The sequence below is a fragment of the Rhipicephalus microplus genome, chromosome X, assembly GCF_043290135.1.
Source record: "Rhipicephalus microplus isolate Deutch F79 chromosome X, USDA_Rmic, whole genome shotgun sequence".
Taxonomy (NCBI): Eukaryota; Metazoa; Arthropoda; class Arachnida; order Ixodida; family Ixodidae; genus Rhipicephalus; species Rhipicephalus microplus.
The window spans coordinates 304,002,532-304,025,916 of NC_134710.1; the positions used below are offsets into that span (position 1 = coordinate 304,002,532).

At 44.7% G+C, this 23,385-nt stretch overlaps 1 protein-coding gene across 1 annotated transcript in view; it reads right to left on the reverse strand.

Moving 5' to 3' along the window:
* LOC119161343 (maternal embryonic leucine zipper kinase) overlaps positions 1-23,385 on the reverse strand; it is a 159,364-nt gene that overhangs the window by 80,757 nt on the left and 55,222 nt on the right. The window contains exon 11 of the mRNA XM_037413765.2: positions 23,037-23,331. Within this exon, the coding sequence (XP_037269662.2) occupies positions 23,037-23,331 (295 nt within the window). The remainder of the gene's footprint in view (positions 1-23,036; positions 23,332-23,385) is intronic.

Sequence of the window (23,385 nt, forward strand, 5' to 3'; positions counted from 1 at the left end):
TAAATTTTCCTGCTTTTGAGATTTAATATGTAGTGAATCAAATTTCAATTGGATTCACGCCAGTGCGCCATGCGAATCAGCGAATATCCACTACGTATGTATACAGTCAGTGTCTTTGTGTAGACGAAAGTGCAACAAAAGAACCGATGCATGAGAGCCAATGACTGAACGCCAGCGGCGCTTCTCATATTTTCGCATCTGGCTGGCACACAGCACTCTTTCGTTCTTTGAAAATAAAAAAGAAAAAAACTTTGGCTCTAAGCATTAATACAGCGGATACTATTCGAGTTTGAATAAGTACTGTTTCACACTCCGCGCGCTGCTCACTAACAGAGTTATATAGAGAGGGAAGACAATACTGGAGTTGGAGTAAAGTCACCAGCAAGAGTTTAGAGGAAGTGGATCGACAGGCGAGGAAATTGAATTAATGGTAGGACTGAGTGTGATCCAGACAGGTTAAACACGGGAGAGGGGTCATTGCTGAGCCCACGTGCCGTCGGAGTTGGCCTGACCTACACAGACAACAGCTCCCACACACAAAATAATACACCAGATGCCAATAAATGCAAGCGCTTTCAAGGAAATACGATTCGAAGACTTTCAAGGGCCTTGAAAACGAACTTTTCTATTTTAAGGGTTTCCAAGGGTTTCCAAAACCTGTACGCACCCTTTAAGGTACTCTCCCATTTCAACGGTAAGCGCGACAGAGAGACTGTATAGAAAGCCTCCTACCGAAACATTTGACGGTCACAACCTCATCGCCAGTCCTTGATGTCTACTGCATGGCGAATGACTTCCAGGGGTATCCAGTTTATCCGGTATTACGTCAGTCAGTCTCTCTCTCTCTCTCTCTCTCTCACACACACACACAAACAAAAGATTTCGCACCGCAAGCGTTTCGCAATACTTTGTTGAAATCCCCACAAAATCAAATCGGCGTGGCGAACCGGAGTGGGGAAACGCATTTCGAAAGTGAAGTTGTGGCCTTTTTATTTTGCTATTACTCAGTGGGTATATACCTTGCGTAACGCGCAGGTCCCCTCATTCCTTGAGCACGCTCGGTCCGCAACAATAAACACCTCGCCAGGCCACCCGCCATTTATTCGTCTTTATAGTAACGCAGCAAACCTAATCACTTCACCCAGCACGGCGAGTTTGCATATTTATTAACTATATAATATCGCATCTAGCACTGCCATATCACTCGCGTTATAGCGAAGCGAAGAGGAACACCGAAGCATTTGTATACGGGGCTCGTGATTAACTTTGCGGTGGTCTCACAAGGACATCGAAGATGAGAATCCACGAAACGAGCCACTTTGAGCGATAAATGACGACTGCTGAAATGTTTAACCCCCCCTTCCCCCCCCCCCCAATCCCCTTCTTTCTTCTTCGCCAAACGTTTCAAAAAAAAATTATTCACCGTGAGAGTTACGAACCAATGACTTCCGCGAGAAGCCCAACACGCATCAAAGGACAACTTATCAGACGCGGTGAACAGCCTTCACGACTAACAAAGACTTGAACGCGCGATAAAAGCTTGTGGCGTATACAGACAACGAGAGTATGGAGAGAAAAACAAAAAGCGACCCTCTCCCTTCTCAACCTCTTGAAGAGTAGGAGGAGAAACAAACAAAAGAAGACATACAAGTCCTGTTTGAACAACGAAGAAAGGGAGGCCCTAAAAATCCCACCACTACTTTCTTTTCGTTCCTATCTCGAACGAAATAAGAACAATCGTGATCGTTTCAATCACTCTCGAGACAATGAAGGGAGCAAAACAAGCACCTCGCGGCGGGAGAGAAAGATCTCGGCGCCGCGAGGTTCCAGCGGCTGCGTCGAGAGAAAAATAGAAAGCGGCCATAAAGAAAACAAAAAAAAAACCTCTAAAAAGGCAGTAAACTGAAGAAAAAAGAAGAAACGAGACGGTGGCATCCGTACACGGGCAGCCGCGCGTATACACAGGTTATTAATAGCGCCCGAATTACGCGTGACTCCAAGGAACCATTTCTCAACGAGTTCAGGCGCGCGCGCGCAATCTACAGCGCCAGGCCAACAACCCACGACCAGCGCAAACAAGCACTTCGCTTCGCTGCAGAGAGGCTCGAACATCTTTTGTTTGTTTGTTTTCCCTTCTATTTCGCCTTCGTCCTTTTTCCCTCAGTTTCCTTCTTCATTTCCTTGGGACTGTTGTGTCGCTGTTTTTTTTTTTTTTTTTTTGATCCAAGAAGTTGGACGCGCGTCGCGGAATACCGCAGCTAACGGTCATCAAAGGAAGCGCCCCGGAGAGCCAAAAGGGGGAGCGGCGAAACATCGCATAGCCGCGCAACTCGCAAGAACAAAACTGTATACGCGCGCGGCGCAAGCGCAGAACATAAAAAGGGGGCGCGCGTCATATCAAGTCAGGCAGCCATGTTAAACACGATAACCACGTACGCATTCGGCCTAATGCAGCCTGCCTAAGTGGCAAAACAAAACTGTCGTCGTGGTGACAGCTGCACGACCTTACAGTGGCCGCCGAACCGATATCGCATGTCGTTCATATATCCCGCACGGCAAGAGCTACTTTGTTACGCAAAAAAGCGCGCGCAGGATGGCTATTTCGTTTAAATGGTATAGCTATGACGATGAGTACCCGGGATGTTTTAGAATGTAAAAACTAAGGCTGCTTGCGTATCGCCTTGAGGACAAACGAACGTGGTATGAACGCAAGATTGCGGCACGTTAACGCGAGTGCTTACGGGGAAACTAACTAACGTCGCGCGAGTGAAGAACATCGCAAAAAAAAAAAAAAAGTTAGCGTATATGTACGATGTCCAACCTGCCCAAGTGTAACGAAACGCAGCACGCGAAACTTGGCTAAGCACCAGAAACAAGTGCGACAAAACTAGCAAAGGGGTGCCTTCAAGCAACAGTCACGTATTGGACACATTAAATTTTTATTAATGCAACCACTCGTGAACGCTATATGACCTCTGAACTGCGAGGCACTCCACCGTGGTAAAGAATTGTGTTCCCATTGACGTATACACGTAAGGCCTCCTGCTTCACGCTTACGTGCATCAAGATATGAACAAGCGGAATAATTTCGGTTTAATGCACAATATGAATGTGTACTTGAGCGCGGACGTCTGGTTTCTCACACTCATCCCACAATATTCACATTTCAGCAACTGAGACTGAGAGACCACGCTGTAAACTAATGATGATTGATATGTGCGCTTTAACGTCCCAAAACCACCATATGATTATGAGAGACGCCGTAGCGGAGGGCTCCGGAAGTTTCTACCACCTGGAGTTCTTCACCCTGCACCCAAATCTGAGTACACGGGCCTACAACATTTCCGCCTGCATCGGAAATGCAGCCGCAGCAGCCGGGATTCAATCCCGCGACCTGTGGGTCAGCAGCCGAGTACCTTAGCCACTAAACCACCGCGGCGGGGCACACGCTGTAAACAAGAATTTAAAAGCAAACGAAACTGTAGTAGGAGAAGCTTTGAAGTGCCATATTTAACGTGCACCCAATGTACGGTACGCAAACAATATTGCATTCCGTATCGGGCAATCAGAATGCAATCGCCACGGCCACCATACGTATGCCTGCTTTCTCTGTCTTACTCATCCCTTTCTTTTCGGCAGAGCATCCAAGTGCGTAGAGACATGCGAAAGTTCCGCCAACAGCATCAAGTGCGCGCCGTTTCCCGTATACGAACTGTAAACTTATCAAGACTTTAAAAAGTACACCGAACCTCTATATGAACCATACACTAAAACTGGTACATATTCGTCTGCTCCGTTTTGTCTACCATGGTATTATTTACCCTCGCGTTACCTCCATTAATGAACGTTGCCCTTGGCGTCATTCGGATGACCAAGCTGCCGCAAACAGAACTTACAGGAATATCGTGTAATGCTACCTGCAACTCATTGTGCAGGCAACGAAGCCTCCATTTCAAAATATACTATGTCGGAAGAACACGAGAGTTGGCCTTAATTAGCGACAGTAAACGAACAACCTGCAGACACACATCGATCATTTAGTCGAAGCTGCTCTCCGGACATTACGCTGAAGATAGAAAAAAAAAACCTATCATTAAATAAAAAAAGTTTAGTTATTTGTATAACCTCATTCGCCATTGTATGCAGCAAACATTGCTGTACAATTTTGCTATGACGTAGCGAACACACGGATGGTATACCAAGTGCAAACAAATAGGGAGTTTTAGAATAGCGCACCGCGATCCCTTGCGGTGGTGCGGTCGCTGCCACTGCGCATGCGTCGTAACGCGAGTCGGCGTTCGCGTTCGCTGACCGCACGCAGAAAATCCGAAATTGCGCGCGGCGATCGCGGCCCGCATGTGGCCCGCAAGCGCTGGTTTCGAGGCTACGGTGTCGCTGCGATCGTGCGTTGCGGTTCGCAGCAGGGCAGACGCTATTCTAAAAAAAACATACGGCGCCCGCTACGCCCGCAGCGCTTGCAAACGGTATTCTAAAACTCCCTATTATAGGCGTGCTCGAGGTTCGAAGGGAAAAACAAAAAAATCGCGACAACTGCTGCATATAAGAATACAGGCACCAACCTGCCCCGCAAACAACTTGTTTCTCGTATAACGCAGACGCGAAATAAAAAAAAAACATGTTACAAAGCGACGGCGCGACGAGAGGAGAAGCAAGCAAAGGAGGCATTACAACACAACGCCGTTCTCGAAGCCAAATGGATGGATGGTGGGCACAATATATGCTCGCCCGCAGCAGTTCGTCCCCGCATGAGCCTTGAAGGAGAAAAGGCGGGGGGGGGAGGGGGGGGGGCGTTAGTGCGCCACAGCGAGACTCTGCCGAAACCTTGCGAAGCAAACAATGCGTCGTCGGACCCCGGCCACAACTCGTGTTTGTTGCGGCGCATCCTGGAGCAGCGCGGCTCCTTGAAGAAGGGAGACCCATGGCTCGTTAGCTCGACAGCCACTTAGCCAAACAACGGAGGCGGCCCTTCTTCTCTCCGCGGGATAGGGAAATCACTCGCGGCGTCCTGCACTGCTGGATGCTCGCCCCTTTTCCGCTATTGCACTGGACCGTTCGTGGCTCGGAGGCGCGCTTTGCCCTTTAACGCCGGGCCGCTTTCTCTCGAGTGCACGGAGTTTGTTCAATTAGCATCGGCTGTGGTCCCTCGACTGCACACTAACGACCGCGGTCGGGAGAAATCAGGATTAGAAAAGAACAAGAGAGAAAGGAAATCAAGAGCGGCAGCTGGGCATAAGATTCAGAACAAGGAGGGAAAGTGGGGAAGGGTACTACAAGCGGGCAGTCAAGCGAAAAGTGAACTGACGAGTGCTGCGCGCGCTGCAGAGTATAGCGGCGCATGTCTGCTCGACGCAAAACACGGCTCGCAACAAAGCTGCCCAGAATGCGTATACGAAAAGGTGCAGGCACATTACAGGCGTCAGAGCACTACCTCGACGCCCCAATTCTGGAAAGCAACAGAAATGAATGTCGCCGAGCACTGTATCACTACGCTTTTATAAGTGCAGAGACAACGAAATATATAGAGTGTCCGGCAGCCTAGTTACACCGTCGGCATGATGCATGGGATCCGCAACTGCTGCTGCTGCTGTAGGAGCAGCGATTGTACCGCCGTACGTATGTGAGGACGGGGACCTCCGATTTCGGCGGTGCAGGCGGGTGCACCACCTGTCGGGTTTCAACCGGGATGACGCCTGCCATATATACTGACGACGCAGGTGGTGCGCGCCTCGACCATCCTCTCTGACTTTTTCTGAACGTGTCGGCGGCGGTACATACTGTGGTGCCCTACTTTGACAGTGCACGTACATGACGAAGCAGTAAAAGCACCACGCAACTGCGGAGCTGGGCCGAGATTATATTGTGAGCCCTTAGTAAGGCTTTTCCCCGAGTCAGCCTGACTCGCCGAACAGTGGCCATATCCAGACTGCCAATTTCGAAGCGCTTTTCAATTAGATGACACTAAACGATGTCTGCCACGGCGCTCATAACTCTCGCGAGGCGCGTAGAAGAGAGGTAATAATAATAATAATAATAATAATAATAATAATAATAATAATAATAATAATAATAATAATAATAATAATAATAATATCTGGGGTTTAACGAGCCAAAACCCCGACATGATCATGCGACACCCCGTGGTGGAGGGCTACGGAAATTTCGACCAGCCGGAGTTCTTTAACGTGCCCTGATGTCGCACAGCACACACGGTCCTCGTGCGTTTAATGGACCTCCATCGAAATCGGCCCGCTGCGGCCGGCATCGAACACGCGACCTTCAAGTAAGCAGCCGAAAACCATAACTGATGCACCACGGCGGACACGTAGAAGAGGGGTAGCGAGCCTGGGCAAACATACCGCTTATTTGGGAGACGGCGATAAGCTTCGTTATGTAACATTTTTCAGCAGACGCCAGCCCTCCCGTCGATCGGGCCCGGAAGTGCAAATACGCCAATTTACACACACGCACACACGCGCGCACACACACACACACGCACACACACACACACACACACACACACACACACATATATATATATATATATATATATATATATATATATATATATATATATATATATATATATATATATATATATATATATATACGTTTTCGTGATCACGAAATCAGTCAATGCACGTATAGCGCTAGATCCCACGGCGTGCAGCCCACTGATATTTGGCTCACATGTTCACTAAGTCTTGATAACGGATCGGCCGTGTTTTCTGGCAACATTCAAGAAACGTTGCAGGCACATTACAAGGCCAGTTGCAACGAAAGTTCACTCTCATATGTGACATTTAACGTCCCAAAACAACCATATGATCACGAGAGACGTCGTGTGGAGGGCTGCGGAAATTTCGACCACCTGGGGTTCTTTAACGTGCACCCGAATCTGAGCACACGGGCATACAGCATTTTCGCCTCCATCGAAAATGCAGCCGCCGCAGCCGGGATTCGATCCCGCGACCTGCGAGTTAGCAAGCCGAGTACCTTAGCCACTATAGACTACCACGGCGGGGCGAAAGTTCACTTTGACTAAAGTCAAACGCGATAATATCTGCGAAGGCTTACGTGCGACGACGGAGATGTGGAATTCATTCATTATGGGAGAATAGTACACGGTTTCGAAACAATCTTCGCAAGACCGCACGACCGGTAATAAGTCTATATAGGTAACACCCTTGAAGGCATCCTGAGAACATACGACTATACGCGCGCTCGGTGACTGTCGCTATGACGCGAGTCCGGACGTATGCTTCCCGCTTCCGAGTCCCTTGGGTTCATGTTCTACATCTGTATATAGCTTTTAGCTTCTAGAGCCTTGAAGCTATAGGTCACTTTGGGCAAACGGTAAGGTTCTCGACCTCTTCGGGGTTTTTTTTTTTTCCGAACTTTACAGTGACGCGTGCGCTGGTACGGCAAATTAATAATTTTGCAAATATTCTCCGTGTCTGAACATCGTCCGAAACTACAGGCTATTCACGCAGTCTAAAATTTCGGTGCATTTAACCTTCAAGCCCGGTAACAAATCAAGCGGTACGTGAAACTGCTGTTGCGTAACCCTGAATTCGCGCGTCCTCATTCAGGCTTGATCGTTCTGCAGAACAGAACACGCGTGTGAATCTAAAAGAGCCGATTTAGGCTCACACTGGCGACTTTGGAACAGCAATATTAACAAACGAAATCGCATATTCCATTCGATTCCAACTCTCTCGGGTTCGCAATGGCTCGCACAAGCTCCCCTCACAACATGTTCGCCTCACTCATACAGGGCTCCAAGTCCACTGACAAATAGGTCCTACGCCTGAGAAAAGGTACGCTCTTACGCGTACCTATTCTTAAGCGTAGGATTTATTAGTAGTATTAAGCGTAGGATTTAATAGTTGGCGGGATCACATATATAGCGGCGCCAGAAAAGTGAGAACTACTCATGAAGAATGTGGGAAATCGTTTTTTTTTTTTTACATAAACAAGGGAGAATAGGCTGAGCCAATTCGCAACCAAGAGTGCACACTTCATCGCAAGCTATTTGCGGAGTCGTCGTATTATACCCGGCGTATAAATAGATATACGACAAAAGGTTAAAAGTCAATGCCCCTTGCGTGCATAACGTGCCTATACCGCCAACCAAACACGGGAACGGAGGAGGAGAAACGCAAAGAGGTACACGAGCGGGTCGTGTTTTTCTTTTGTCATCGTTCTTCAGAAACGGTAAGCAGGCCCCGTAGTAAACACCAACTAAGCCAAATTCAAACCCTCCTGAAACAACATCTTGTGCGATCATTACAGTAACAACACAAAAAAAAAACAGCAAACTACAAATGACGGGATAGTTACAATGCTAACTAGTGCTGACATTGACCATGTTGTTCACGGAAAGGAACTAAACGTATAGCAATTTTCTGGCGTTTTAAGTATGCATTCGAAACGCCCAAAGCACGGGAAAGATCAAACAATTAAGAAACTTCATCAGCATCGCTTCTACCGTCGCAGTCTTAAAGCGTTTTCAACTGATTCTAGAAGCAATTATAAAAATTTGGCTAATTAAATTTAGACCGAAAGGGTCGGACGATCGATCCGGCTAGGAGACTCGCGGTTCATTGTTCGAGTGAGCAAGCTTGCCTACAGGTGGGCAAGAAACGCTGACGCAATTAATTTCTGACCGAGTAATAACGAATGACGACTAGTTTCGCCTAGAAAAAAAACCGAAAGAGAACCGTGTAAGAGGGTGCAACTGCAACACGCCTCTCGAAAGACGGCCGCGAATGACGTGACTGTTCCCGCCTCGGCGTCGGGCATTCAGGAAGCGCGAGCGAGCGAGATTCGATGGCTTGATGAAGACGCCTGCTCATTGCTGGTGCGACGCCGTGACAGGTGCAATTCGTCATTCCGCTGGCGCGGAGGGCAAAATTAAGCAATTACACGGGCGGGAACGCTCCGCTCCTTTTTTAGTTACCTTCTATAGCTGGAGAAGATAACGCCGGGCGCGCGTTACACTTAGAAAGACTGGCTGTGTTCTCTTTGTCGTTTTGTTTACCAGCCGGCATGCGTTTACAGAGATGGCGAACACTGGATAGGATTGAACACGAGGCCAACGAGCAACGACTTCGCGTTACGTTTATGGGACGTCGCGGGCATGTCTAGGACGTCACTGAGGCCCTGAAACACTTAATGAAGCCCTGAAACACTTAACGTAATCGTCCAATGGCCTAATTAGAAGACCTAATTTCTTCACGAAAAAAAAAGAGCTCATTGCTTCACAAACCTATAGTGCCAACGAAAATTTTCAGAATCCATCAAATATACGATGGAACTTGTCGCCCGCTTCAAGCGCTTTGTCTGACGTTTCGTACTAGCGGGCACGCTGAACGCTGCGCGTGGGAAAGGGTGGATGGAGAGTGAACGAGAAGTTGCACCCCTTCGTCAGCGCGCGTCATGGCCTTAAAGAGATACATGTCTGCCGCCAAGATTTCTAGCCAAATTGAAAGATTATGCAATGAAGTCGATCGCCACGTACTACCTTCATTTCAGGCAGAAACTATAAAGGGGAAATAATTAGTTCTTCACAAACCACCGCGTCTATATAGAAGCCGGGCCGACAACGATAGGAGGCGATACTTTGCGATTAGGCACCGGAAACATTCATCCCAACAACACCAGCCGTCACGCCTACGTCTAACCCGCTCAGCACCCACTAGTTCCATCAATAAACAAAATCAAATCGGCACACAATCGCACTGTTTCGTCCTAGCCAATTTTCATTAGACTGCTAGTGTTCCATAAACAAAGTGAATGCTACATATCCCATTACTCTTTCTTCGCAGAAAGGAATCGTGCACTTCATTATTTGATAAAATCTGTTACCACAACGCATCCATTTGCTCACTTTGGATCCACTCAGCACCGTGCCATACAGCTCGCCATGATCAAGCGCATAAAGTGAACGTACCTCGTCACAGCACCATAGAAGGATGTTCACACTCATTCCTTCCTAATACCTGAATAGAGTGAAATAATCCACCTGCCTCATTAGCAACCATCACCGACACCACTCGTTTTAAGCATGCACTCATAATAAACTTGCAATCGTGAATTCAAGTAATGGCCACAACTATTATTGGCTGTTTAGTGTATTCTTTGTGTGTAATATTTACTATTGTATGTATCTCCTTATATGTATTATATGTATTATATGTATCCAAATGGGCACGTCATTTGCTATCGGGGCTTGGCTGACAGAAGAGAACTGGGAGTGGGGTTCCTTATCCACAGAAACATAGCTGGCAACATAGAGGAATACTATAGCATTAATAAAAGGGCAGTAGATATCGTAATTAAACTCAACAAGAGATACAAAGGTGGTACAGGCTTATGCGCCTCCATCCAGCCATGATGACGCGCCAGTTGAAAGGTTCTAAGAAGACTTGGAATCGGCAATGAGTAAAGTAAAGACACAGTATACTACACTGATGGGAGAATTCAATGCAAAATTAGGGAAGAAACAGGCTAGAGACCAGGCAGTAGTAGATTATGGCATAGGTACTAGAAATGCCAGTGGGAAGCTACTATTCGCAGAACGCAACAATTTACGGATTTTGAATACCTTTTACCGAAAGCGAGGAAACCGTAAGTGGAAATGGAGGATCCCTAATGGCGAAAATAAGAACGAAATAGACCTTATACTGAGTGCACACCCCGGCATCGTGCAGGACGTGGAAGTACTTGGCAAGGTACGATGCAGTGACCATAGAATTCTATGGTCCCGAATTCGCCTAGACTTGAAGAACGATCAACAGAAGCTGATACGCAAGAAGCCAAACGATGAGCTAGCACTGAGAGGGAAAGTACAAGAATTCAGAGTCTCGCTTCAGAATAGATACTCAGCTCTTATAGAGGAAACCGCTCTTAGCGTTGACACAATGAATGATAATCTGACGAGTATCATTACGGAGTATGCAGTGGAAGTTGGAGATACTGTAGTTAGTCAGGACACTGGCAAGCTGTCCCAGGAGACAAAGAACCCCATGAAAAAAAGGTCACAGCATGAAAGCCTCAAGTACAACAGACAAAATAGAGTTGGTAGAGCTTTCAAAGTTGATTAATAAGCGTAAGATATCCGATGTAAGAAGGTATAACATGGAGAGAATTGAACACGCCCTGAAGAATGGAGGAAGCGTCAAAGCAGTAAAGAGAAAACTTGAGATAGGCAAAAACCAGTTGTATGCACTAAGGGACAAGGAAGGCAAAGTAACTACCAATATGGATAGGATACTAAAATTACAGGAGGAGTTTTACAGAGATCTGTACAGCAGCCAGCACAACCACGGCCTTAATACTATAAGAACTAGCAGTAACCCAGATGACACCCCACCAGTAATGATAGAAGAAGTCAGAAAAGCCTTGGAGAGCAAGCAAAGAGGCAAAGCTGCTGGTGAGGATCAGGTAACATCAGATCTGCTGAAAGATGGAGGACAGATTGTGTTAGAAAAACTAGCGACCCTGTTTATGAGGTGTCTCCTGACGGGAAGAGTACCAGAATCTTGGAAGAATGCTAACATCATCCTAATACATAAGAAAGGAGACGACAAGAACTTGAAGAATTACAGGCCGATCAGCTTGCTTTTCGTAGTATACAAACTATTTACAAAGGTAATTGCTAACGTAATTAAGACAACATTAGAATTCAATGAACCAAAGGAACAAGCAAGATTTCGAACAGGCTACTCAACAATCGACCACATTCATACTATCAAACAGGTAATAGAGAAATGCTCAGAATATAGCCAACAATTATACATAGCCTTCATAGATTACGAGAAGGCGTTTGATTCAGTAGAAATATCAGCAGTCATGCAGACACTGTGAAATCAGGGCGTCGACAAAGCATATGTAAACATCTTGGAAGTAATCTACAGGGAATAAACTGCTACCATAGTGCTTCATAAAGAAAGCAACATAATACCAATCAAGAAGGGTGTAAGGCATGGGATACAATCTCCCCAATGCTATATACCGCATGCTTACAGGAGATTTTCAGAGGCCTAGAATGGGAACACTTAGGCATAAAAGTTAATGGATAGTACCTTAGTAACCTGCGCTTCGCCGATGACATTGCATTGCTGAGTAACTCAGGGGACAAATTGCAACTCATGATTATGGAGTTAGACAAGGAGAGCAGAAAAGTAGGTCTTAAAATCAATCTGCAGAAAATGAAAGTAATGTACAACACCCTCAGAAGAGAACAGCGCTTTGAGATAGGCAATAGTCCACTTGAGGTTGTAAAAGACTGTCTACTTAGGGCAGGTAATAACCACAGAGCCGAACCACCAGATTGAAGTAACTAGAAGAATAAGAACGGGGTGGAGCACTTTTGGCAAGCACTCTCAAATTATGACAGGTAGGTTGCCACTATCCCTCAAGAGGAACGTATATAACAGCTGTATCCTACCGGTACTTAGCTATGGAGCAGAAACATGAAGACTTACAAAGAGGGTTCAGCTTAAATTGAGGACGACGCAGCGAGCAGTGGAAAGGAAAATGGTAGGTGTAACCTTAAGAGACAAGAAGAGAGCAGAGTGGATTAGGAAACAAACTGGGGTTAAGGATATCATAGTTGAAATCAAGAAGAGGAAATGAACATGGGCCCGGCATGTAGCACGTAGACAGGATAACCGCTGGTCATTAAGGGTAACTAAATGGATTCCTAGAGAAGGCAATTGGGTTAGGAGGAGACAAAAGGTTAGGTGGGCAGATGAGATTAAGAAGTTTATGGGTATAAATTGGCAGCAGCAAGCACAGGACCGGGTTGACTGGCGGAACATGGGAGAGGCCTTTGTCCTACAATGGACGTAGTCAGGCTGATGATGATGATGATGTATCTTCACTGTAACGTGCTTAAATTATCATGTATTTATTTTTATGCTCACTGAGGGTTTCACAAACAAACAAATAAATAAATACATAAATGTGTTTGGGGGGGGGTGTATGGTGTGTAACCACCCTAATCACCAAAAATACAGCCAATGGTTGAAAATATGTGAAATAAGCTCTATTGTAACAGTGGCGTATTTTCAATTCAATTCAATTTTATTTTCCAGTATATACCTGTTAAACAGTTTCATTGGGTTAAAATCTACATAAGTAGCTTGACTGAACCCAACAAATGGAGTACACAAGGCTCTTTTGAAGAAAATTTCGATGTTTTCATCAGTTTTTCAAATTATTCTTCAGTATCCCTATCAGCACTTTCTTTCATTCGAACGCATGGCTTACTTTCAATGTGGGCGCGGGCGTGGCAGCTTTCCGTGGCAGCCACGGTAACTACCCAGCTCACAATGCTCAAATCAACCAATAATTGTAGGCTTCGGTTTTATGGCGCGGTTATTCGGGTTAGCGGCATCATATGTCGAAAGAAAAAGAGAACGATTTCCAGCTCACTTCGAGAAGTGACTGAAAAATCCAGGCTGCAGGCTGAGCTATAATACTTGGCTCGCATGTTCTCGGGAGCCTTGAATACCGATCGGCAGCGTTTTCTGACCGTGCTGAAAATGTATTGCAGGGCCTTTGAAGCTCAGTCGGTTACACGTTGAAGACAGACGTCATCTAAATGGGCAGCGGTCGCCACAAGTCCACTCAAGTGATATGAAACGGCCTCTCACACCGTTTAACAGCTTGCAGCGTGTTACCACATTAGGAGCCAGAAACAAAGTACAGAACAGGTACAAGAACAGTTCCATAGAACACTTATGAAGGCAATAGATCTATACTCTCTTAATGTTTTCTTGAAGAACTGAGGACCCTTAGCTCTCACAAGGGACGAACTATGAGCAAAAGTTTGCACACATCGTGGCGGAAAGGGCACTTCCTGCGTGCTGTGAAAGCGCCCTTTCAGGGGCGAAGCACTTTAGTCTATGCTTGTCCGTTGTCCAGCAATGACAATGGTGCTGACGACGATTAAGAATAAGTGTGTTATAACAAGCAAGGTGCCCCATGACGATGACGACCATAGAACATTCTCTTTCTGCCAATGAATGAAAACGAACATACGACGTGGGAAGCGGCGGCAAAACGGCAAAAACGCCAAGCAGACACAGAGTTGAGGGCGTGAGAAGTGGTGGTTTAATGGCAATGCCATCAACAAGCTGCTACCCCGGAGGCAATAAACCTATCAGACCGAACCATCGTCATGACAACGTACTTGGCCTTGAATCTCTCGCGAGGCAACGTAGAGAAGTACATCGATCTAGCCATGCACGATTATGAAACAAAGTACAATTACAACCTCTTCATACTTTTTGGAGACTTCAACGTTGACATCACGGACAACGACTGGCTTGTACAGTACGTATATGACGTCTCGATAATCTCTATGCGATGTATTTCAAATGACTGAAAACAACCTACAACCACCAGGAGAACATGCACAGACTTCGTCTTTACCACCTTCAGGCTAGATCTTATAAGACAAAGCAGTAATAATGAAGGCGAAACGAAATCCACAACTCAACACAACCTACCGTTTATGACCAATAAACGTTGTATATAACCGTACACTGCTTTGTCATTTATTTACATGCATTAGTGGGCATCAATGTAACGGCTGGTTTACGGTAACACCAAACGATCCCACAGCTTCGCCCACTCCTCCTCATTCACTCAGTGGAGATGACTTGATTTTTTTTTGAGTAACTGCAGAAATACATGTGCCATGCTGATTTTTGATGGTAAATCCTTTGTCACACGTGGTAAACAAAGAAACTGATCAAAGAGTTCGGTGAATGCACGTTCGGTGGGTGGGGGGAAGGGTGCTGTAGCACGTACGCCTGCGTGTCGATCTGCATTTGCATGATCCATGGATATACCAATGCAGCAACAATTCACGGGAGAGCTGTGATAGAGGCAAACACGAGAGAATTTTGAAATATTTCTATTCCCTAATTATTTTCGCATGTGAATTGCGCTCATCGCCAACATGCGATTGTATAAAGATTTCTTAAACGGGTACGTATTGACATGTATGCAGTAGTTAGCAGTGCTTCATCACCGCAAATCTGCTGGTGTGAGGACACCGTAGTCATCCTCCTGGTTACACAGGCCTATTACACACCGATCTCGTGTAAGCGCAACGACTGTGATTATGGAGCAAGATCGAATATTGGAGACAATGTCATACCCCTGCTGGTATCCTGCTGCACGACCATTTATATGTGGGGTTTAACGTCCCAAAACCACCATATGATTACGAGAGACGCCGTAGTGGAGGGCTCCGGAAATTTCGACCACCTGGGGTTTTTTAACGTGCACCCTAATGTGAGCACACGGACCTACAACATTTCCGCCTCCATCGGAAATGCAGCCGAGATTCGAACCCGCAACCTGCGGGTCAGCAGCCGAGTACCTTAACCACTAGACCACCGCGGCGGGGCATGCTGCTGCACGACCAGATTTTTATGAACATCATAAAAGAAATCGCCCTGTATCTGCATGTTTCACTGCAAATGTTGTTGAAAGACGATAGTCTTGCACCTGGAGAGAGTGAACAAAACGTTTATTTGATGTCCTGCGCAGGAAAATGGGTGAATTGTATTCTGTAGGCGTTGCGTTGGAGTGCCTCGATCCGTGTCGCGAAGGCGATCGAGCGCATCGAGGCACGTGAGACACGAGCGCTATCTGGCAGTTATCTTCAAAAACTAAGGAAGGCGTGCGCACCTGTCTCGAAGGCGATAAGGTGTAGAACGTAAAGCAACGGGCAAGTGCCACCACTGTGTCATTTTAGCAAAGTGTTGGAAACTGCTGCATTGTCAGACCAGCATGATAAACACTACGGTCCTTAAGATTACTTATGTATGCCTTCTCTAGTATAAAGACACAGATACAGAATATTGACGTGTTGTTATTGTGCCTTAGATAACCACAATAATTGCTTCTCAATTGACAATTGCACAACTGTGAACGCTGAACCTTGAGCAATATTGGTAGGCGCAGCGGATGGGGTTAGATTTTGGCTGTTTGGGGCGTCGTTTCAGCAGACAAACAGACAAATGTAAAGACAGCCAGACAGACAGAGAGAGAGAGAAAGAGACCAAAATTTTTGGGCCAAAGTATCCCAAGAAAGACTATCGTCTTTAAAAACACTTGCTAACAAATTGGTAAAGGCTGGCATGTAACATGTTGTTACCCCAGGCATGTGCAGTGTTCAACAGTGGGGGGGGGGGGGGGGGGGGGGGCAAGTTTTACTGCGTTTCTCCTTTTCCCACTTTTTGTTGGATCAGTCCGGGAGAAAACAAGGTCCACAATGAATGAAATGAATAAATGAAGTGATGACATGCTTTTCATAGCGACCAGCCATAGTCCTAAACTTTCTGGGCGTAAATGTGAGGAAAGTTCTTGGAATGCATATCAAGGTTCCTCGGCCACCCTTATCATGAAAAAGCATGGGGAGTCATAACCCTTAGCATTGAGAAATGGCGTGACAAGCCTAACTGTGAAGAAGTATAGGAAAGTATCAGTGCCACCTTTTAGATACATAGAAGGGTAGGGGGAGGCACCCCCTTCCTTCCCTATGTGAGTTGCAACAAGGTGTCAGAATGTGCAACGACTGATCGGTGCCTCTATAACTGTTTTCGTTCATACGATGCCATAACATGGCACAGTATAGTGGTTAGTGTGTGCGCATGCTTGCAGTGGTCGGAAGTTCGAATCCTGTGTTGTTTTTGTTGCAAAATTTTCCGAAATTTATTTCTGAAGGGGTTGTCTGCATAGCGACTGTACATCTAATCACATGTCTGTATCAATCTCTAATTGCTGGATAGAGCAACCAAAAACCGCTTTTTCTTTTTTTTTTTTCGCAAAATATAACTTGCTTTCTGGAGGAGTATCGGGTAGGAGCATCCATTGCACCTGTGGGGAGTATCGAGAAGGACCAACTGCTAAAAAGTAACCAAGTGGGAACTGTAACAGTTTAGTCCCTTTGCAACACCATTTGACACCACTTCCAGCGAGTGGAATAAGAATGTAAGCATCTCTGGAAACGACGTAAAAACTGGGGGCTGATGTGCAAAACTTGGTGTCAAATAGAGAACATTTGGTAATCCAAATTCTACATTTCTCCCTTAATTGCAATCACACATAACCGTACATGTCAGTGATGCCCCAACATCAACCTGTACAAGTGCAAAGGAAATTATCACACCCACAATGCTGACAGAACACATTTTGATATACGAGCTTTCCTTGACAAAATGCTGCTTTCCGTAGCATTTTAATGCTTTGGATTCAAAAGATATGAATGTACCTATATTTTTGGTGCTGAATGGTCACAGAAGTTCACAAAATATTCTCAGCACTGTTGTCTAAAACTGACTTGATTGTGACTAATCATACCAAAAATTATCAGCATGTTATACTCTCCCACATTCTATCAGTGACGAACACACACTCTCTCTCCCATCCAAAACGAAAAAAAAGTGCATACTATGCTGAGAGGGTGCCCTTACGCTGCCCCCTTCACATGTATGACCTCCTGCAATAATAATAAAATGGCAACCCCTTGAACAAATTGTAGCACACAGCGCTTGTTTGAGACAGCAGTAACCAAGCGGTACTTTGAATGGGTACAACATAATGCCTGGTCTAGTTATCTTCAAGAGTATGCATAAGCATGCATTACTATTTTCCTTTACAGGAGTCAGAACTTGGCTTCCATTGATGTCCCAGCCTAAAAATTTATAGTACTCGAGTAAAGCATGCTGTTTAGTTTAAAGTAGGTGTAAGATGTTCTCATGGTAGCAGGCTCACCTTTATACCCAGTCATAAATATTATAGTAGCTCTTGAAACATTGCTTAAAATACACTACTGTGGCAAACCTCAAAAGCTGTAAAAATTGGCTCTCAATATCAAATTTTCTTAATAGGACACGACTTCACTGTTTTAAGTGAAAATGAAAGCATGCAGTATATCACGGTAATAACGAAAAATTGTAAGTATTTTATGAACACTTTATTGCTAAGATTATATTAAAAAGACGGAGCCATCTGCATTGCTTTTGAAATGTAAGTCATGGTCACAAACTTTTCAAAGTTTTCGGTTAAAAGCAATTGTAATGTTCATTCCTTAAAGTTAGTAAATAAAATGTGGTGGGATTTTAGGGCTACTTTGTAAATGGTTACCTTACCAGTAGGTATATGAGAACTATATGGATATTATTTCATTCGTATCACACTTGGTGACAACTTTGCTTAGCAGTACCATGGAAGCTACAGAACCAAAACATATGCCCAACATCGTGCAAAAAAAAGGGAAAAAGTAAGGTACCTAAATTTACTGATAATATTCTGATTTGCCTTGCTGAAATAAATACTGCTTTAGTTATAATGAGACTACATAACAACAGTTGCGGGAAGTCATGGGTCCCTCAGTTATCATTCATTTTGCAAGAATGCCTCCCTTTTCAATCATTTTCCCAGACACACCACCTCTTCAGCCCACCCATCAAGTAAACATGACGTCCGTAACGTGAATCCATCAGTGTTCAGCCACAAATGCAATGTTTAGTTGTTTAAATGTACTCTGAACAATCAAAATGTGTCTCCTATGCACACTTTTTCTGCATGTTTTTTTTTTTATGTTTTAACGATGCAAGCGAGCAAAAGTGAAATCAGGCTCGGGCTACCGTACTATTTGTGGAGCAACACGAATGTGCGAAAGCCCCGCCTCCGTGGTTTTCGCTCCACTGCCATGATAAGTTGTCACCGAGTATGGAATCTGAGTCATCACTGCTCGATTAATATTTAACTTGAATTTAAATTCACCATTCACACACTCTTTAACAAAGTTAAGCAGACCTGGTGACGGTGTTGGCAATGCTGTCGCTATGAGTGAGGCAAAGCCTAGCGAGCCTGGTCTGTGATCGCACTGCCTGAGCATAATAGAACTGCTTTGCCATACTCAGTACTAGCATGTCAACAGGCAGCAAACAGCTATAGAAGGAGTACTATTTATATACTGTCAAATGCCTTTGAAACCAAGCGCTTTGAATTTTTAATATCCATCACTATACAGGTCATTTTGTAGAGATTACAAACCATACCATTCAGGTCCTAAAGGGACACTAAAAGCAAATATTAAGTCTATGTGTAATGTTTAAATAGCATTCCAGAAACCTTGCAGTGCTTGTTCTGGACAAAAAAAAAATGATTAGTCTGCAATATAATAGAATTATTCAAATCTGCATACTGTTAACACAATTCAAACTGCTCAACTCCAAGTACAGCTTTCCAACATAGCATTCACTTTACCAGCACTGCCCCACAGCTGGAGCTGTAGTGTAGTGGAGTGAGTCAATTTAGTGGACAAAGCCCAGGGAAAAGGAAATTTATGTCGGCCTCAAGAAAATTGCCAAATTCTTTTTTGCATGAATCAAACTGAAATGCACAAGCTGTATTTTATTAAGTCTTGTAATGCAATTAAAAGTTATTTTTTTGTCATAGGTAGTTTGAGTACTTATGATAAATTGTACTGATGCCCTTCCCCCTCAATTGCCCTTTTGGTGAAGAATGGGCAGTCGTATACTACTTTTACCTTAATTTCTAAATTACCAACACACCCCTGTGCAAAATATTGACATTTTTAACCTTCTCAAGCAGCGACCTTTCACACTGGCATAAACCTTTATTTGCCAATAGTGTCTCTAAGTAACATGAATTTGTATGGGTTACTGGAGACACTAACATCCAACAAACTTCATATGATGGCATGTGCAACTGCAGCCATGGCATCAAGGTTCATGGCATGTTGCACTGCAAAATCCATGGACAAAAGAAGCAACAACTGTAGGCTGCCAAATGCCACTTTCGCATCCTTGTCATCAAGATTCGCAGCTCATCTCCAGGCACATCATCAATGCCGTTTAAGTTTTGAACCTTTACCTCCTGGACCTCCTTGAATACTTTGAACAATGTCATCAGTAGTCAGTCCTTAACAGTGATTACATTGTCATCAGCCGTGAAATATTTTCTGAAAAGTCATATGCAGTGCTTGTTTTGCCACAAGCTGCATTGGAACCGAGTAGCAGCTTCTGGAGCTGTGAAACAAAACTGAAACTGCGGCTGTCATGCATGCACTTCTCCAGTATTCTAGCAATAATATAGTGAAAGAGGGGTAGGAGAGGGGGTCACAGATCCTCCCAAATCGTTTAATTTTGAACGTGTACACACACACACACACACACACACACAAATACATGCACAAACACAAATGAAGTATAGTTGAACCTACCCCCCCCCCCCCCCCCAGAAAAAAAGAATTCTAACTACGCGACTGGATGCTAGCACTGTGCTTATTAGGAAAGCGACAGCACAAATTACTCCCGTCCCGGATCCAGTAAGGCCCTGTCACTTGCGCTTCTGTATACTGTCCTGGCCACAGCGAGTGTAAATGCACTGGTGACATTGCAACTTTGTTTTTGAAGCCACTTGCGATTGCACAGATGATATAAAATGTTTCGCTGAGAGACATCTTCTGGCACTTCGATGCTCTAATACTGTTTGGTTTACCGAAACAGCACCATAGTGTTGCAGCAAACAACGCCCCAAACCCAGTAAGGAATACAGTGAAAGTTTCTAAAACGCACTACAGCCTACATAGGTCAACTGCCATGAAGATGCAGGCACATGCACAGTGCACAGCAATGACAATGTAAAGTGTGCCCTTGCACATGCTAGCTAACCGTTATGCCAACAATGTCTTCCAACATTGCCCTGAACTCTCTACGTGCACCACATCCAGAAGATGATGGAATAGGACAGCATCACAGCTACATACATTCCTTGGAAAGCAACAAATCAATGCTTGCGTATGGCTCAATTCATTCTGTTGGTCTTCACTGTTAAAGCACTCTCATACACATGAAAGAATCGACCAGAACATGTTCTTGGACATACGGGACATTTCAGTCTTGATGCGTTCACAGTACAGTAGACTATCAGTAAACGGAACCTGAAGGGACCGGGAAAATATGTTTCATTTAACAGGAGTTTCGTTTACTGAGAGGTGAACATGAGTGCTCAATACAAGCTCGAAACCAAGCATAGCCGAGGCAAAAGTTCCGTTTAAGCAGTAGTTCCGTTTAACAGATTTCCGTTTATTGAGAGTCTACTGTAAATGCATTTGGCTGTATCTGTGCAAGTAGCCTTCAATAGTAATGGTGTGCATACTCTGATAAGGCCAAGACAGAAGACATACCGGCTAAACTGACCAGCAACTATCAACAGCTCCTCTGTTGCCATGTCGGTCAGTCGAGGCAACATGTTTGATGGTTTATAATGACATAGGTGAGCTTGTTGGTGAGTATTCCTTCTATAAGATAAGCATGCCAAAACACTGACACAATGATGAAGTCAAGGCCCCACAAACGCTAGTGTTTGTAGTGTCTCGACTTCATTCTCGCGTACGTGTTTGCACGCCATGCCTTTTAGAATGTGCACTGGGCTGTGCGACAAGTTAAAGCTACACATACCTGCAACTTCATCCGTCACAAAATTTCGAGTAAACCCTTAGTTCAGTTAGATAAAATGAAAAATTTTATGTCCCACTCTAACTGCAAATAATACAAATTTCATTTTTTTTAACTACAAAATTAGTCAATCTCCTTGAGGCATCAGTCTCCCAGAAATCAGCCAGTGACTGTTAAAGGGTGTACAACACCTTTTGAACATGCTGAAAATGCTGCCAATCAGCAATAAAGGCTCCTGTAAACATGCTAGCTAAATATTATAGCACTAAACGCAGAAAGAAATTGACTATTTTATTTCAAAGACAGCCAAATATTGCTCTCCCTCCTTTCAGCAAACTGCGTACATACTCGAAGGAAAGAACTGGGCCAACGACTGATTTTATGATCACGAAAACATCCTCAGCAGTACTTCTATTGTCCACTTTGAGTTCAACAAGTAAAAATTATATAGCATGTCTCTATCTTCAAAGCACTGAAAATAACACCCAGAAAAGTATCTTATTTTTATACTTCCAACCTCAGTGAACAGCCATCTGCTTGATGTTTAGCTTTCACCATGTTCCAGGTGAGACAGTACTAGCAAACACCACCTACATGAGTCAGTCACTCGCCTGCTAGTAAGCCAGCTACCATAGTTCTCATCGTTGCACATCATTGTTCCTAAAATCACCCTTACATATGCCAGTGCACACTTGCTCTCTTGTACATTCTCTATGAGTAGACACCTTGACAGGCATCACTTGGTGTTTAGCCATTTGAAACCACTTTCAAAATGCTCTAACTGTATTCAGCTGCTATCCTTTGCTCAAACTGACACAAGACACAACCAGTGCGAACCAGGTTCTAACGAAGCTCAGCCAGACTTTAGCATGGCAGTCATGCTGAAGGCCATGACAACGTCGACATGCTTTCTAACTCCTTGTCATCACTCCCTATGTAGGCTAGCTACCAGTGCACTTGTCGGGAGGAAAGAAGAAAGGAAGTAGCATTCTGATCCTGAGACAAATCCATGAAACCCAGGTTATACTTGACAGATTCAAAACATTTTAATGGCAAGAGATTCAAGAGTCAATGAACTCCAAAAGCTTGACCATTCAATGACTCTGTGATAAGGTGTTGCAGAGTTGCTTGATATTGCTGCTAAACTGATGCCTCAAACTCCGAAACTGTCGAACTAATCTTGATATGCAATTGCAAAGGGCTGCAAATTAGAGCATGCAACAGCGTACCACATTCCATCTCATTTTGACATACCAATTTGACAGAGGCTGACACGTTAGAACAGAAATAGGATGGTGGTTTTATGTAGACTACATCCCAGTTTGAGGAGCGCTGATGCAAGCAGACTTCAATTTGTTGCAAGTATTCCTATGCAATGATGCAGTATCTGTAATAAGTCCCATTATCATGACCACTAACTACGATGAAGTGAAACTTGGGGCTCTCTGATCTTAAAACAGCTGAAACTTTGAAAGAGAGTGAGAAGATGATATTACATACCTGCTGCCTCCTGCACAGCCTTGTTGGTTCTTCTCTTGGGAGTTGGAACACGAGGGTGGGCAAAGTTCTCTTTGTCACTTTCATCCACATCCATTGGAACGGTGGACTGTTCTTCGGCAGCTGATGCTTCTTGATCACGAGTGCAAGGATCGTTGTCAATACTTCGCAACGGGGGACTGCCCAGAGACAACAGCTGGGCATTGTCCAACCCATTCTCCAAGGAGTTGCGCATAGGTGACGTGAGTGATGAGCTCTTTACAGGTTGGTCCAGGGTTAACTTGCGTGAGCATGACATCTGCAGCATGAAGGTGCACACCTTATTTGATTTTGCTCAAGCAAACCATCTAGA